The sequence below is a fragment of the Balaenoptera musculus genome, chromosome 19 (assembly GCF_009873245.2).
Source record: "Balaenoptera musculus isolate JJ_BM4_2016_0621 chromosome 19, mBalMus1.pri.v3, whole genome shotgun sequence".
Lineage (NCBI taxonomy): Eukaryota > Metazoa > Chordata > Mammalia > Artiodactyla > Balaenopteridae > Balaenoptera > Balaenoptera musculus.
In genome coordinates, this window is record NC_045803.1 from 30225090 (window position 1) to 30240973 (window position 15884).

General features: G+C 56.8%; 1 protein-coding gene and 1 long non-coding RNA gene across 2 annotated transcripts; one reads left to right on the top strand and one right to left on the bottom strand.

Moving 5' to 3' along the window:
• Window positions 1-5013: 5013 nt before the first annotated feature.
• IRX3 (iroquois homeobox 3) lies at window positions 5014-8059 on the bottom strand. Its single transcript, XM_036834853.1, has 4 exons — window positions 7395-8059; window positions 6101-7226; window positions 5868-5934; window positions 5014-5424 (listed from the first exon to the last, which is right to left on the bottom strand). The coding sequence occupies exons 1-4, from the start codon at window positions 7659-7661 to the stop codon at window positions 5370-5372; spliced, it is 1515 nt and encodes a 504-aa protein (XP_036690748.1). The 5' UTR covers window positions 7662-8059; the 3' UTR covers window positions 5014-5369.
• LOC118885797 lies at window positions 6952-14096 on the top strand. The gene is made up of 3 exons (XR_005017552.1): window positions 6952-7031; window positions 11209-11312; window positions 11768-14096. It is a non-coding gene; the product is annotated as an uncharacterized LOC118885797 (long non-coding RNA).
• The last annotated feature ends 1788 nt before the right edge of the window (window positions 14097-15884 follow it).

Sequence of the window (15884 nt, forward strand, 5' to 3'; positions counted from 1 at the left end):
AAAACCCCAACATAACATTTAAATAATGGTAAGTTTCTTTTAATCTATAGGTATTTTTATTGCTGTTTAAAAGATTTTTTCAAATTACCCCTGGAAACTCCCACTATCTAATAATTATCAGAAAAAAGGAGAGAGGAAAAGGAAAGGGAGGGGGGGAGGAAAAAAAAGCCCACAAGAGGCAGGGAAGCTCTGCTTTGTCAGGGAGAAGAAAATAAAGAGAAATCAGCCCAGCTTCAAAGGGCGCATTTCCATAATTGCCCTGTAACTTTGGCAAAATAAATCTGAGCGGCTGAGAAGAGCACAGTCTCTCAGATGAGTGCACTCCAAAGGCCCCGAGGGCTGTGGGCCCACTTGTTAGCCTCCTAGAGCAGTGAGAGAATGCGGGACAAAAGCTGTAAAATCACAGCCTTCCCGTCCTAGACGGTCAGCCCCAGAGTAAGACCTTACCCTGCCTCTGTCTCCCTCTGGCTCCCTGACATGGGACACACACGCGCGGGCACGTGCACACACACACACGCACACGCACACGCACACACACACGCACACACACACTCCCGGGTAAAATAAGCAAGTAAATAAATAGATGCGTTTATATGCACGGAAGGGCTGGCAGCAGTTAAGAGGTGGCGATAATTCTGAGGCAAAACCACAGGAGTCAAGCTTTCATCTGTGACAATATTCCCATAACCTGTCCCTGATATAAATATCCAGGGAGAAAGGTCCCAACTTTCCAGACACACAATCCTCCTTGGGGCTGACTCTGCCCCCCTTGCCTGAGACCGTCTCACCTTCACTGGCTCCCGGGCACCAGGCTGAGTTGAAAACCCACTCTTTTTATTTCCCAGGCTGGCAGAGTTTCCTGTTTGCACTCCCTCACACCCACTTCCCCATTCCAGGGCCAAAAGTTTTTAAAGAACAAAAACGCCCCACTTAGTGCCCTGCTTTAATGTTTCTGTCCACGAAGCTGTGGTTTCTGGGAGAAAATATCTTCCGTGATTGCCCCAGACTCCTCTCCCCTCCCTCACCTCCATGTTTCTCAAGCTTGGCACTGCTGACATCTTGGACTGGATAATTCTTTGCTGCACGCGGCTGGCCTGTGCCTTGTTGGACCTTTAGCAGGCATCCCTGGTCTCCATCCATGAGATGCTAGTAGCCCCCCTAACCCAGGCATGACAACTGAAAGTGTCTCCAGACATTGCCATCTGTCCTGGAAGCGGGAGGAACACCTGACTGAGGACCTCTCTTAGAAGCTCTTCCAGGTCTCTTGCCCTGAGTACTCATCCCTTTCACTCTCAGGAAGAGACGCCTTGTGGGGTTTTCCATCCAGACCATCAGGAGAGCCTTCGGAGGGGCTGGAGCTTCTGTTCGAAGGGAAGCAGCAGCTGCATCAAAGCTAGGTTGGTCACACAATAGATGGACACTTTCAATACGGTCAAGTTGGCTGCCTGGATCAGATGACAGTGGCCAGTTACGATCCAGAGGTGGTTACTAGAAAGGTTATGGGGCCTCCTTATCCCAATAATTATCTTTGGACCCACACTTCCTACATTCATGCCTAATCCTAGACAATGTTGGCTTTGTAAGAAAGTTTGAATAAATCTGTCTCATCCGATCTCCTCCCAGTGGCAGACGGTGAAAGCGGGGCCTTGAGAAAGGATGAAGCTTGCCCCCATTCAAGTTGGAGGTGGCTCTAACCACAGATGCAATTTTTACACACCCCCAATTGCCCATTTTCATTTGATGGAGGTAGAAGGTACATACAACCAGGAATTAGAGGATGCAGAGGACATTTCTAGAAGGATATAAATAATTTGGCCCAAAGCGAGTTCCTGACAGAAGCTCCCAACAAACCAGTGAAGACGTCAGACATCCAGCTCCTACCCAAGTATTCAATCCCTCTCTCCAACCTTCCAGAACTCAGGCCTAAGACAGCGGACGCTTTGGCCCTGCCTGCCTGCCAGGTGCCCAGAGAACAGCAGCCCAGGAGCCCTCCCTCTCCCTACTCCTCCCCTGGGGCAGCGGCTGGAGCCTCCCTCCCCCCCAAAGCCTCTGCTGCCCTAGCCCTCCGGCCCTTCCATGCTGCCTTCTGCCTGGACCCCACTTCCTCCTCACTGTATTCCACCAAAAATGCATTCAATTGGAAACCATGCACGTCCTGGTCCCAGAGGTGGGCCATCACTTAGGGAGATAATTTTATTCTCCTCTGGCTCCATGGCCCAGCAAAGCACCCCCCACTCCTCCACCTCCATGCAGATAATGAGGGAAGCAGTGACATATACTCCCTCCTCTGACCTAATTGATTATCCCCACACACCTCCGAGTGCTTTGCATAACCAGCCCCGACAGGAGGAACCCCTTCCAGGCAGAGTGACTGACATATTTTATTTCTAACTGAAGCTTAATCAGGACCAAGAATGAGATCCCCATATAATCTCTCTCTCTCTCTGGCTTTCTGTTTTTCTCTCCCTCTCTTCCCTAGCTTCCTCTTTCCTTTTTAAATTTTAGGGCCAGAGAATAAAGTACAGAGACAGTTCCTAGGATCCCTGAGAGGAGGGCATAAGGGGGGGACTCAGGGAGGAGGCCCCGGGAAGAGGCTGAGGAATCCGTGCCTTGGTGAAATGAAAGTGGTGCAAAGAAGTGGTCTCCTCTTCCCCTTTTTAGCTGAAAAGCCTATGAGGTTCCTTTTCATTTTGATCACATTATGTTATGGGGGTCAACTCGGGGCCATTTGAAGGGGCCATGTGTTCTATGGGATAGAGAAGATACACACTTACAGGGGGTCTCTCCCAGGTGTACCTCAGCTCTCCTCTGGCATCACACATCCTGCCCTTTCAGTGGGGCACGATTGGTCTCCTCCAAGGACCAATATCCCCAGAATAGGATGGACTGAAATGCTGACCAAACCTGACAGGTGATCAGACCTCTCCAAGCTGGGCCTGGCCTCTTCACACCCATCTCCCTCTGAACAGACTGACGCACGCTGTCTTGCTGGACGGTCCGTGGGGGAAGGCTGCCTGACTTCTTCTCTCACCTGCTCTCCCTGCTGCACTCCTCCCTGGAGAGTGTCCTTTCTCCCTGAGTTCAGCTGGGTCCTCAGATGTCTGAATGTAGACACCTGGCTTTTATGGTTGATGGGAGGGGATAGGGCAGAATACTACCGGGAGTATGAGGAGTGGGGCTTGAGATTTTTGGAATATAAAGATAAGGCTAGGGCTATTACTCCTCCTACCACATGCCAGCACTGGACATGCTTTGTCTCTCATCCTCACGACCACCCTGCCAGGTAGGTGTCATTATTCCCATTTTACAGATGAGGAAATGGGGGGCAGAGAAGCTCACTGTCTGCCCAGAGTTTCCCAGGATGCAGAGAAGGGAACTCGGCCTGTGCTCTGATGAAGCTTGTGCGGCACTCACTGAAGGGCTAGCGGGCTGTTGCCCATGTAAAGGTACTGATGTTAACCCGAGGCCTCTGTCCGGCCTCTGAGGTTCAAGGCCCAGGCAGTTGAAACGGACGCCACGTCTGGGGCGCTGTGCCCAGGGTCAGAGCTGACCCACAAGTCTGTGCCTGCCACCTGGGAAGGAGCCTGAACCGAAACCTTAGACGTCTCTGGCCTCTGGGGAAGGGACTGGAAGAGCGAGTCCCATCCTTGCAACGTCTTTGCTGGGTGTGCGCTCCTGTTTCACCAGCCCCAGGTGGGCCGCAACGGCTGCAGACAGACCCTCCTTCCCAACCCGCCCCTGGGGCGCCATCACGCCGACGGCCCCAGCCTCCGTGGGGTTCACCCGGGGCCGGCGCTGGCGGCTGTGCCCGCATGGATGGGTCCTTGCCGGACTCCCTCTGCTCCCGCCGAACCTCCAAGATGTACAACATGACGCGGCGCCTTGTTCCGTGACTTCGGGTGTGCAAGCGCTCCCCAAACTTCCCGGGGACCCGCGAGATTGTGACATGTCCCACTGTGCGGGGCAAAAAGCAGGCGTCTGGCCGCCCTATAAATTTACTAACTCAGCATGGGGAAGGAGATGCAAAAACGATACCCCCAAGGCGCCACTCTTCCAGCATCCCTACAACTTCTTTCAGTCAAAGTTGGGCAAGGCTAGCTGACTGCAAGAGAAAAAAGAGGGCGCGGAGGGGACGCGACGCCCGGCCTGGCTGGAGAGGCCGCCGAGGCAGGCGCCGAGCGGCCCTTTTGTCCTGCAGAGGGAGCTCCAGCCCCAAATTTCCCGGCTCCCTCCCCCGGCCCGACCACCCCCCTGTCCGGCTTGGAGCCGGAATCCCGGCTGGGCCGGTGCAACTGCCCGAACCCCCCGCGCCGGGACCTCAGAAAGCTGCTCTTTCAGGGCACTTCGGGAAAACCCACTGGGATGCCAAGACGCACATGCCGCCCGGAGCCCCAACTGGCAATGTGGGCTGGGCAAAGTCACCAAGGGGAAAGGATGTGCACCCCTGGATTCCCCGCTCCTGCATATGCCCCCCCAACTCACTGCCACCCCACACCCCTGCATCTATATAAGGAGCCTGGGGGTCAATGTGGTTGGAAGGGGGCCCTAAGCGGAGCTTGCACAGCCCCTTATGTAAGACTGAGAAAGCCTCAATTGTGCCTATTGAAGAATGGGGGAGGGAGGCATCCAGATCGTTCTCTGAGTCTTTCTGCTGCATCATCAGAGAAGGCCCCAAGGCCCCGCGGTTGCTCCAGGGGACCGGGGAGTTGGGCCCAGTTTCCCAGCTCGTTGTAGGGAATCTTGCCCCCTTTCCCACCTGTCTCCTCTGCCCTTTCTCTCGGGCGCCCCAGGTACTTCTCCAACCTTCTCTTCTCCAGCGGCGCCCCCAGCCCGGCCACTTCAGCCTCTCCTCCGCCGTCCTCCGACCACAGGGCCCTGACTCGCCTCGCCTTGCCTTCTCTTCCGCTGATTCGGGCGACTCTTCAAACATGGGGGGATGAGGGTGTAAAACAAAACAAAACGAAAAGCACCAAACGGATCCCTCTGGGGGCAGACAGGCGGGTTATAGTCAAAGTGGCAACAGCTCATTTATTTAGCCAAAAATAGATACTTTCTTGTACAATTTGGTTCACACATATGTACATTTTTCTGTATATACAAAAAAAGTCAAACACGCTTATTCTCACTGAAACTCCACCCCCCCCCCCAAATCAACCGAACAAACAAACCTCACAAACTCAGCTAATGTGGGGTACAGAAGCCACCGGGGGAGGACTCAGGGGGGATTTGTTTTATTTCTTTTTCTTTTTTCGTTTCGTTTTCTTTTTAGGTATTCATACACGGACATGCTTACAAGTCGTAACTATACAGAGCGATTTTTTTTTTACAATTATTACAACGATTAAAAAAAATTTTTTTTTTTAAAAGAACTAGGATGAGGAGAGAGCCGATAAAACCAGAGCGGCGTCCAGGTGGTTCTGGGGCCTGCAAGAGAGAGGCAGTGGTAGCAAAGGAAGTGAGTTAGGGGCACCGACGCTGCCTAGCATTGGGAGACCCAACCCGGGGCTGAGGCCGGGGGAAGGGAAACGTCTCAATGTGCAATGAGGTCCAGCTGTAAGATGCTGGTTTTCCGGTTTAACTATAAGGTTGCGCGGGAGGCGTCAAGACCCGAGGTGCGCGGCTGGAAGGTGGTGGGTTTCACGGAGCCACCACCCGCTCCGAGGTACCCTGGGCCCCGCCCGGGTGCCTGCACTGGGACTCTCGAGCCACCTCTGGGCCCGTGGCGACGGCGGAGAAGTGTGTTTCGTCCCCTTTTAGAAGTTCGTCCTAGCTGCGTTCCCCCGGGGGCAAAGCCCGAGTTTCCTCCGCATTCTTTCCTGCCCCCGACTGCCAGTCCCAACACCCCACCCCAGCTCGGGGTCTCTTACCGCCTGGGCACGGGCTGGAAAGCTGTCTTGAGTAACTTTTTCTCCACTTCCAAGGCACTACAACGATCTACGGGAAGCGGGAGAAAAAGGAAGGCCTTTAGATCGCGCCATTCTAGCGCCCAGGGCCGCGGGAGGCGGGCGCGGAGTGGTAAGCGCCCTGCGTCCCCCGGGACCTGCCCGGGCGCGACCCCCAAACTCGCCCCCTCCCTCCGCATCCTGGGCTCCGCAGTCACCTGTTCCGCCCTCGGGCTCCGCCGGCCGAGCGAAGGCGGCGGCGGCGGCGGCGGCCGGGTGGCCCGCGGCTCCGGGAAGTCCCAGCAGGTGTGGAGGGGCCGAGCCCAGCAGGGAGAGCGGGTGCGGGTGCGAGCGTGGGCCGGGCGGCGGGCCTGGGAACGGCCGGTTGGTCCAAGCGGAGAACTTGCCCAGCGGCGCCGAGACGAGTCTCTGAGCCGCGGCGGCGGCGGCCGGAGAGAGCTGCAGGGCTGGGGGCGCGACGGCTGCCCCGGGGGGAGAACCCCCCGCGCCCGGAGGCGAGCGGCGCGGGTTGTCCGGGCTTGTGGCCGTCTCGGCCAGGGACCAGATCTTGGGTTTTTGCAGGGCCGAGGCGGGCGCTGGTGCGGGAGCGCAGGGGTCCAGGCCCGCTGAGGGCGAGGGCGGGGATGGCGGAGTCGCGGCCATTGGCGGTGGCACTGGGGCCAGACTCAGGACAGGCAGTGGACGCTCCTCCAAGCCCTCGGAACTGTCGTCGGAGTCGCTATTCTTGGAGTCTGAGATGGGTTCCAGGCCGAGGTCGCCGTCCCTGTGCGCCGCGCCCGTCAGGGCCAGCTCGGGCCCCGCGGCCGCGCCGTCTAAGTTCTCCAAATCGATCTCCTCGTCCTCATCGTCGTCAGCCAGGCCCTCGCCCCCGGTGTCCTCCTCCTCCCCCCCGAGCTCCTCCTCCTCCAGCTCCAGTTCGCGTTTGCTGTCTTCTTCATCCTCTTCCTCGTCTTCCTCCTCTCGCTCGCTCCCGTAAGCGTTACCCTCCTCGTCCGTGCGGCTGCGGGGCGCCCAAGTCATCTTGTTCTCTTTCTTGAGGCGCCGGCGCGCGTTGGCGAACCAGGTGGACACCTGAGTGAGAGTCATCTTGGTGATGATGGCCAGCATGATCTTCTCGCCCTTGGTGGGGTAGGGGTTCTTGCGGTGCTCGTTGAGCCAGGCCTTGAGCGTGCTCGTGCTCTCCCGGGTGGCGTTCTTGGGACGGGACGGGTCCCCGAACTGGTACTGGCCGTACGGGTAGAAGGCGGGGTGCGGGTGAGGAAACGCGGTGGCCGCGGCCGGATGCTGCACCCCCGGGCTGTCCTTCAGCTCATACTGCGTGCCCTGTACGCACATGGAGAAGGAAGGGACACGCGCGGAGGGAGCGTGGATAAGCCCTGGCCACCGCCGCCTCCACCCTCCCGGCCCAGGCCCCTCTAGTCTACTCCCGCGCGCACACCTCGTCCGGCGCCCCAGCCCCAACCTCCCCGCTGCGGCTCCCCGGCCACTTACCAGCTGCGGGAAGATGGGCAGCTCGGCCGCGTAGGGCAGGAAGGCGCCGTAGCCTTGGGCGGCTGCGGCTGCCGCTGCCGCCGCGGCATAGGGCGCCCCGTACACGGACGAGAGTACGTTGGACAGGGACCCCGAGGCAGCCAGCTCTGAGGCTCCGACTCCCGGGCCGCCCCGGGCCCCAGCGCTACCACCGCCGGCGGCGGCCCCCGGGCGCTCGGGTGGGTAGAGCGGGCGGATGTACTGATATCCGAGCTGGGGGAAGGACATGGTGGCCCGCGGGGCACGGACGGAGAGGGGGCCCGGCCCCTGGGGCCGCCCAGCTCAGCGCCGCCCGCGGGCTGCGGCGCGCATCGGGGGCTGGGCCGGGCTGGGGCCGCGCTGCCTCCCGCGCTGCGCTGCGCTCGGCGTTTGCCTATTGATCTGCTCCGCGGCGGCGGCGGCGGCGGCGGCGGAGGCGAGGAGCCAGGTCAGGTCCGAACAGATTGGCGGAGATTCCCGGGGCTCCGGGCTCTGATTGACATTTCTACGGGCCCGCAAGCCCCTCCTCTCTGCGCCGCGCTCCCTCCTCTCGGCAGCCGGAGCTGCCTCTGCCCGCGCCTCACTCCTCACTGCCCTCCTCTCCCCGAGCTGTGTCGCGCCTCGCTTCCCTCGTCCTCCTCTAGTTTTCACTCCCCCTCCTCGCCCTTCCTCTCCCCTCCCCTTTCTGCGCTCCTCTCCCCCCCCACCCCCCCAGGATCGCTTCCGCTCCTTCGGGCTCTTTCACTTTCCTGGACGCTATGAAACTCTCGTCTTTCTCTTCTCTTTCCCTCTCTCACTATTCCCTTCTCTCCCCTCTGTGTTCCCTTCACTCTTTCTTTTCTTTTTAAAACCTATTTCTCTCTACTCACACTACACTCCCCGCACCCCCATCCCCGGCCTCTGCGCCCCGGGCTAAGGCGGTTTCAAGTTGTGGACACTTCGGGTGTCGTGCGGGGGGTGCGTGTCCGTATCTGTGTCTGTGTGTCCGTCCCCGCCCTCACCCCCCTCCCTCGCCCTTCCCCAAATCTCGGGTCTGACGTCGCGCCCTCTTATTCGACTTTTCCTTGCGTCTCCTTCGCGAGTCACCAATCGCCGGGGCTCCCTGCAGGCGAGGCCGCCCACCCCCGCGGATACTGCGCGCAGGGCGGGGCGGGGCGGGGCGGGACGGGGGCGGGAGCCCGGGCTCTGCTAGTCCCTTCCCGCCCCCTCTGGCCTGCGGCGGGAGGAGGGGGGGGGCGAGAGGCGCGGGGACCGGGGTTAGTATGGGGTCAGCTCGCCCCTCCCGCTTCCCGCCTCTCGGCACCTCTCCCCCCGCCCCAGCGCGCGGGGCCTGGGTCGGGACCAGACCTTGGACCAGGCGCTGGGGCTTTACTCTGCCCGGGTCCGCTTTCCAGCTCGCACCTCTGGACTCCCGGCCACTCTCAGGCGTAGGGAGGGAGCTTGAAGAGTGCGCGAGGGATCGGGGGTGCGTTCTAAGGGAGTCTTCAAGGACCGTCCCCCTGCCCAGGGAGGCGAAGCAGCCCCCTGCTCAAGAAGACCAAATCCTGCAGTGAAGCACGTTAACGCCGCACGGGTGTCAGGGTGCAGAATCCCGTCTTAGAAATGGCGGGGGGAGGGGGTGGTGCCACAGGGTGGACGCCCCGGGAATCCTGGGGAGCGACGTCAGGAAAGTGGAGGCTGCCCTTGCCCTAAGCTGGCGTGGGATGGGGGAGGAGCAGGGAGCCGGGTGGCGGAGGCTCCAGGAACTTTCGGGGAGCGCTTGGAGAAGTTTGTATATTGGAATTTTCGGTCCGTAGAGATTCTTCGTTTCACTACCCCTTCTCCTGCTCCCGGGTCTCTGCGCCAACCTGTTTTCTTTTGGCAGGTATACTCCCTCCCGCTCGGGTGGGGATGGGAGGCAAGACTTTTAGTGTTATAGTGGGATATTTCCTAAACCAAACCTGAAATCCCGGTATCCGGGCGCCCACCTTCACGGATTAGGGCTTGCAGCCTAGAGCAGGATTGAAATTCCCGGTATTGCGGCGGCTCCGGGCTAAACGCTTTAGGCCGCTGCGGCGACCTACGCACAGGCCAGGCCTGCAGCAGGAGCGCTCCGGGGACAGCACCCGGGGCGGTAACTGCCTCGGAGTTGCCAGTCCCGGCTCGGAGGCGGAAACTGGCCGCCGCGGGCTGATTGATAGACGAATCGAATCCGAATTCCACCAGAGTGGAGGGATCGGAGAATCTTGGCCCCGGCTCTCTCTGGTCTCAGCAACAACAGGGAGTCCCCGTGGGGAGTCCCGCGGGCACCCAGTTTTGACCCCACCCCACTCCCCGCCTCTTTCTACCAGTCTTCGCACAGGTCGGCGGCTCCAGTAGGTGTGAAGGCCGAGAAAATTGGGGGGAACGCAAGGGAAAGTTTGGGGGCAGCTAGGTTTGGGGTTCGATTGGGGAAACTAAGGGGCGGCCTTCTCAAATTGGGTCAGACTGCTTCCCTAATCTCCTCCCCGCCTGCTTATGCTTGGTGCCGGGTGTTGGCCTTAACTGGAGTCTCCCCAGGAGAGGAGATATCAGGGGGAGCTCTGGCTTTGAAATGTTTTCCCGGCGCCTGATTTCGTTTTCAGTTAAACCCCTCAGCGAAGTGGCGTAGGGAATCATGGGCTCACCTTCTCGCGAAAAAATCTCAGGGTTACAAAATTGAGGGTAACCTTATTGCCTGGAGCGTTTCCTAAGTGTCAGACCGGGAGCCTCGACGTCCCTGGAAACCTAGAGTTTGCACAAAGTAGTGGCGCCAGACCCGCGAGGAGCCAAGAGCGAGATTCTGAGGTGGGGAAACTGGGGCTGCGCTGGGCCGCTATTTAACTCAGCTCCTCCAGAAGGAAAAGAGAGAACAATGGGCCCCGGAGATGATGCTTCTGTCCGCCTTAACCAGCTACCGACCCGGCTGCGTCGGGCTGCGGGAGGCGGGAAAGAGGCCAGGGAAGGGGCAAGGCTGTTCTCAATGACTTAGCCACGCCGGGCCGGGGCACCCATGGCCCGGAAGGAAGGTGAACCTCTAACCCAGATAAGGACCCAAGAACCTCTATTATTTAGATACCTCCAAGCGCCCCAGGTCTCGAGCAGAATCGGTCTCCAGATAAGATCAGCCCTGCCATGGGCCGGGCGATCCGCGCCCCACGTCGGGACGCAGAGTCCTAGGCAGCCGAGCCCCGACGTGGCGCTGGCTCCCCAACTCCACCAGGCCAGTGGAGCCCGGCTCCGAACTGAACTCACGGGTCCAAGGACAGCCGAGCCTTTTCCAGGGATTTTTAAGGACAGCCGAGCCTTTTCCAGGGATTTTTAATCCACGAGATGGGGTCAAAGTGACACACTCGCACAGGGAGGAAAAGCAGGTGCACGGGAAGTTGATTTGGGAAAGGCATGCGCGCAAAAACGCGCCGCGCGCAAACCCTTCTCCATCATCTCGCTTTCTTCCACTGTTCCCAGAGCACAAAGCGCTTCGGAGTCTTGCTGTAGACGCTTTCTCAACGCGGCCCAGAGTGTGGGGAATGCAAGGGGGCGTCCATAGCACTCGCTTAGCGCGCACAGCAGCGCTCCCCGGTCTCGCACTTGGAGCCGCGGCCCGACGTGTGCCCAGGGCCGGCGGCCCGTCTGGCTCAGGGGCTGCGCTGCGTACTGTACACGAGCCGCGAGCCACTAGGCCCCCTTTCTGCCCCCTCCTCGCCCAGACCCACGGTGTCCACGCGTCCCCATCGGGGGGCGCCGCTGTAGCCCTAAGTTTACCCGCCGAGGCCCATCTTCTGTCCTTCCCTCCCAGGCCCGAAGTCCCCGGGCTGCAGTGAGAACCCGCGATCCCTCGGCTTCCTGCAGACGCCTTGGCGCACGCTCCCACCGCTCCCTCCCCCCGCGCTCGGGTTACAGGTTAATGAAATGCTCGTTTTCCTCAGTCATTTGTTTTGTTTTCCTGCAAAGTTCTGATAAGTAGCTAACCAACGAAGCTTGTAATTACAATCTTACAGAAACCGGGCCGATCTGTATATAAATCTCACCATCCAATTACAAGATGTAATAATTTTGCACTCAAGCTGGTAATGAGGTCTAATACTCGTGCATGCGATAATCCCCTCTGGATGCTGGCTTGATCAGATGTTGGCTTTGTAATTAGACGGGCAGAAAATCATTATTTCATGTTCAAATAGAAAATGAGGTTGGTGGGAAGTTAATTTCTCTCCGCTCTGTGAAGCGTAGACAAGAATTTAATGATTTAATTACAGTTGTAAGCCCTTTCCATGAGACTTAAATTGAGCTGAGAATATTTTTTTCTTTCTCTCTCTCTCCCTCTCTCTCTCTTCTGCGTTCTCTCTCTCTGCTATTAGCAGCCGCGTGGACGCCCGAGTGCGTGGCCTGGTGTCCGCACCGGGAGGGGTTTGTGTCTGACCAGGAATCCGGACCCCGAGTATCCCAGCAGGCGCGGGGCCGCGGCCTCCAGGGCCGCCCCAGAACGGACTGCCTCTCCCCACCAGCCGCCAGGACCTCGGAGCCCCTCTCTGGGTCCAGAGAAGCGACGGGGAAACTTTGGGAGAAACTTTGCCAACTTCGCTCTCGGCGAGGGAGAGGCTGCCCGAATGGCCGGGCCAGCGGCTGGCCGCGACGCGCGGGGTGGGCCCCCAGCCAGGCCCGGGCACCCGGAGCGGGCCGGTCCGCCCAAGGAGCCGCTCCAAGCCGGCCGGCCGGCCCCTCCCTCCCCCACTCCGCCCCTGCTCCTCCCCGACCTGGCCCGCGCCCTTGGGTCTCCAAGCAGCCGAGATGCGCAGCGCCCAGAACTAACAGGATCGGGAAACCTGGCCCTCAGCGCGAGTGACGTTATTTTTTTTTTTACCTCTCCAGGATCATCCTTTTCCACCTGACTCGAGCAGTTTCACTCCCTCCCCCTCCTTTGTTTGTCTCTATCCATCTGTCTTTCCCACTCTCTATATATTCGATTTCTAGGTCATTGCTTTTTCTTCTCTTTCCTCAATTCCCTCATTCGCCGTTTTCTTTTTTCCTCTGGACCACTTTTCTCAGTTTTGCTCCCTCCCTCTTCCCTTATTTTATCGCTGTTCCCCCTCTCTCTGACTCTGCATCTCTTTCCCTCGCCCTCATTGCTTGTTCTTTCTTTTTTTTTCGTCCCTCTCTTTCATCCTAATCTGTTTCCTTCCTTCGTCGATTTCTTGGTCTGTCTCTCAGGTTCTTTGCATGTATTTTCTCTGCTCTTCCTCTCCAGGATCCGTCCCCTCCCCACCGTGGATCTGCCTTCCTGGAGGCGCCCCCTCCTCATCCATCTTGGGAGATGAATATGTCGCTTTATTGGATGCCGAGGCCAGAGCTGGGTGATGGGGCTCGGCCAGCCTAGCGCGTTTTCTTCATGCATATTGACGAGATGGTAATGAGTGCGTTTGCATTGTTGCATGGAGGTGCTTCGTTTCCTGCCGCAGTTCGGAGCCGACGAGGGTGTCGCGGGCCCAAGAGTGCCCTCAGCGGGTTCACCGTGCTCAGGGCCCGGGGAAGGAAGTGATCTCGCCGAGCGCGCGCTCGGGCCGCCGCCTCCTTGGGCTTCTCCACAAAGGCTGGCGGCCCTCCTCTCATTAAAGCCTCATTACTGGAACCCCCGCTTGGCTCGCGACGGTTCCTTCGCGCCCCCCAGCCAAGGGACCTCAGAACCCCCTCCCCTGATGTTTTGAGGCCCGTGATGGAGCGCCACCAGGAAATTAGTGCCTGACAACATCGTCTAATGGCAATAAATTGTTTGCGATTCCGAATGACACGTCGCGGGATCAAACACAGCCGCATTGTGTATGGTGCCCTCGCTCACTCGTTAACTTGGAGTGCGCAGTGGCCGCTCTTGGTCAGGGAAGGTTGTGCGCAGGCCGCTGGCTGTCCGCTCCCGCCTGGGCTCAGCCGACCTGGAGGATCTAGCCGTTCTAGAGGGGCGTGTCCCTCCCAGAGAAGATCTGCAAAACTCAGGACCCAGGCACGCCTCTCCAAGAGGTGAAGGTTTCTGAAAGTCAGGAGCTCAGAGGGCGCAAACTCTGAGTTGAGCTCAGAGGGAACCGACGTACTCCTTGCTGGAAAATCAGAAGGGCATGAAGCCTCCGTTCCAGACACAGTCGAGTGGAGAACCTCTGGACATTACACTTTTGCATTAATCTCCCCATTCTCTTCCAACTTCGTACTGGGAAAGTTGAGAGCTCTTGGTTTAGAAGCAAAAATGTCAAATCTGGACTTGTCTGGAATTGTGTAATATCGCGTCCCGCAAACTTCAAGCCCACGGCTACCACCTCTACGATTATTTGCTTAATATTTTCCTTTATGTTGACTCACTTTAAATACTTAAATACATGTTTTTGGAAAAAAAACCTTGATACTGCTACTGTGACTGGAAAAGTGGCTGTTACTCACCATAAAAGGAAATTGTAAAAGATAAACACAACCAACCAACGTTAATACAGGTTAGCCATGTTGCTTGCCTGGGAATGACTTCTAGAGGTCCAACTGTGTGTGTGTGTGTGTGTGTGTGTGTGTGTGTGTGTGTATTATCAAGTGTTGAGAGTGTCAAGTACGAATCTTTCTAGAAGAAATGAGGGAACTGAAAAGGGAATGTTTCCCACTATTCAATAATGTGAATTAATTCTTTATCTCCACACTATCTAAAATTATGTTGAGGACCCTAAAAGTTGCACTGGTTTAGGGTTTACCAATGTCTATTGAAGAGTATGTAAAAAATTCAAGATAAAAAGATAACATGTTGAGTTATTATTATTTACCCAATAATTGTGTTAAGCATGTTCACACAGTATCACATTTAATTCTCACAATAGACCTACAAGGGAGAGACTAGCTTAGGGTGGCCATGTATGGTTGTGCAGGATGCTCACTGAACAAGCGAACCCAGCTGAGGGACTAAGAGGGTCTGAGGTTCAGTCCTTGTGTGCTCATCAAGCTGAGTACCTCAGCTCAGGGCTGCACTCGAGGAAAAGCATATTTCTCTAATTTACACAAAGTTGGGGTATGACCTAGCCCTTATCTGAGAGAGCTTAGAGAGCTTGGCCAAGCTCAGACTGGAACCCCATCTGATATTCATCCTTCTAGGAGGAAGACCAGGGTCTTTTGGGGATTGGGGGAGGTGGTGCTGGGAGGCTCGGAGGGGGATACTGGAAGGCTAGTCCCTGGTTTGACCAAAGGTAAAGGCAACGAGACTGCTGGGCTTTCCCTTCCCCTTGATCCTCACGCTTCATGCAAATATTTGGAGAGGACTTGAGTAAAAATACAGCGGGTCAAGGGCCCATTTTCCCTGCTAGCAGCCAGGCTGGGGTAGGGGGAGAAGATATCCTGGTTTGCTTGACCTAACCATGGACATTTAGACCTGTTCCTTGCCTTTTTTGGTTCAGTTTACCTGCATGAGTTTATAGACCAGAGTTCTGCTTTGTTGCCACCCCTACCGTTAGGAAATTTCAGATTCTTAAAGGCAAACAGGAATTGCATTGCACCAGAGGCTGAGAATCAGGGGTTACCTCTGGTCATAGGCATCTTTTGGGGGGTGGTTTGCTCTCCATAGAGTTTTTAAAAAGTTGTATTGCTTGCCAACACTTGCTAATTAGGTGATTTTATTTAAAAATCTAGATCTCAGAGTTTGTTTGAAAAACCAGAAGGCTGAGAAATACAAGACTCTCCTTTATGAGATCACAGCAGCTACCCATCTATCTGGACACACCCCAGTTTGCTCCAATCCCCACCTGGCCCACTTCTCTCCATTGCCTGCAGGTAGCTAAGTGGTAGCGATGCTTTGCATCCTCAGTGGAAAGAATGGGACGCCCATTCTTTCAGGAGACACTGCTCCTCCAATGTGAAGAAAGTGGCACAGAGCATGACCTGGGCAGGTGTTCTTCTTTCCTTTTCTCTCTACCACTTCCCCAGTTAGCTGGGTGGCTGCTTTTCCAGCTAGCCAGGTTGAGGGCAGGTTTCCAGGAGTCATGGGAATGAATATCTCTGAGAGGTTGTCCAAGAGACCCAATTGGGCCAATTCTAAAACTTCTGGGAAGAGAATAGAAAGGCTGGTCCCTAAACAGCCATTAGTAGGATACCCCTGCCCCCTTGCTTTCCCCGCCTTAGCATCAGCCCTTTCTTGATTCCTAATGTCAAACCACAAATTCTGCTTCCTCCTTTTCTCCCTCTCTACCTTCCTCTTTGCAACAAACATTTATTGGGTGCCTTCCATGAGCTAGGAAGTGTGCTAAGTGCTAGGAAGGATGAGCTGGACAGACCAGGACCCTGTTCTGAAGGAGCTTACATTTTCGTAGGGCAATCAGATACCAATGAGGAAAACAAGCAGAACAAATTAAGATACGTTAAGTTCTATAAAACAACACAAATGATAATACAAGGTGTACCAAGTTGGATGGTGTCTCCCTCAGATTCATGTCTTTCCCAGAATCTCAGAATATGACCTTATTTGGA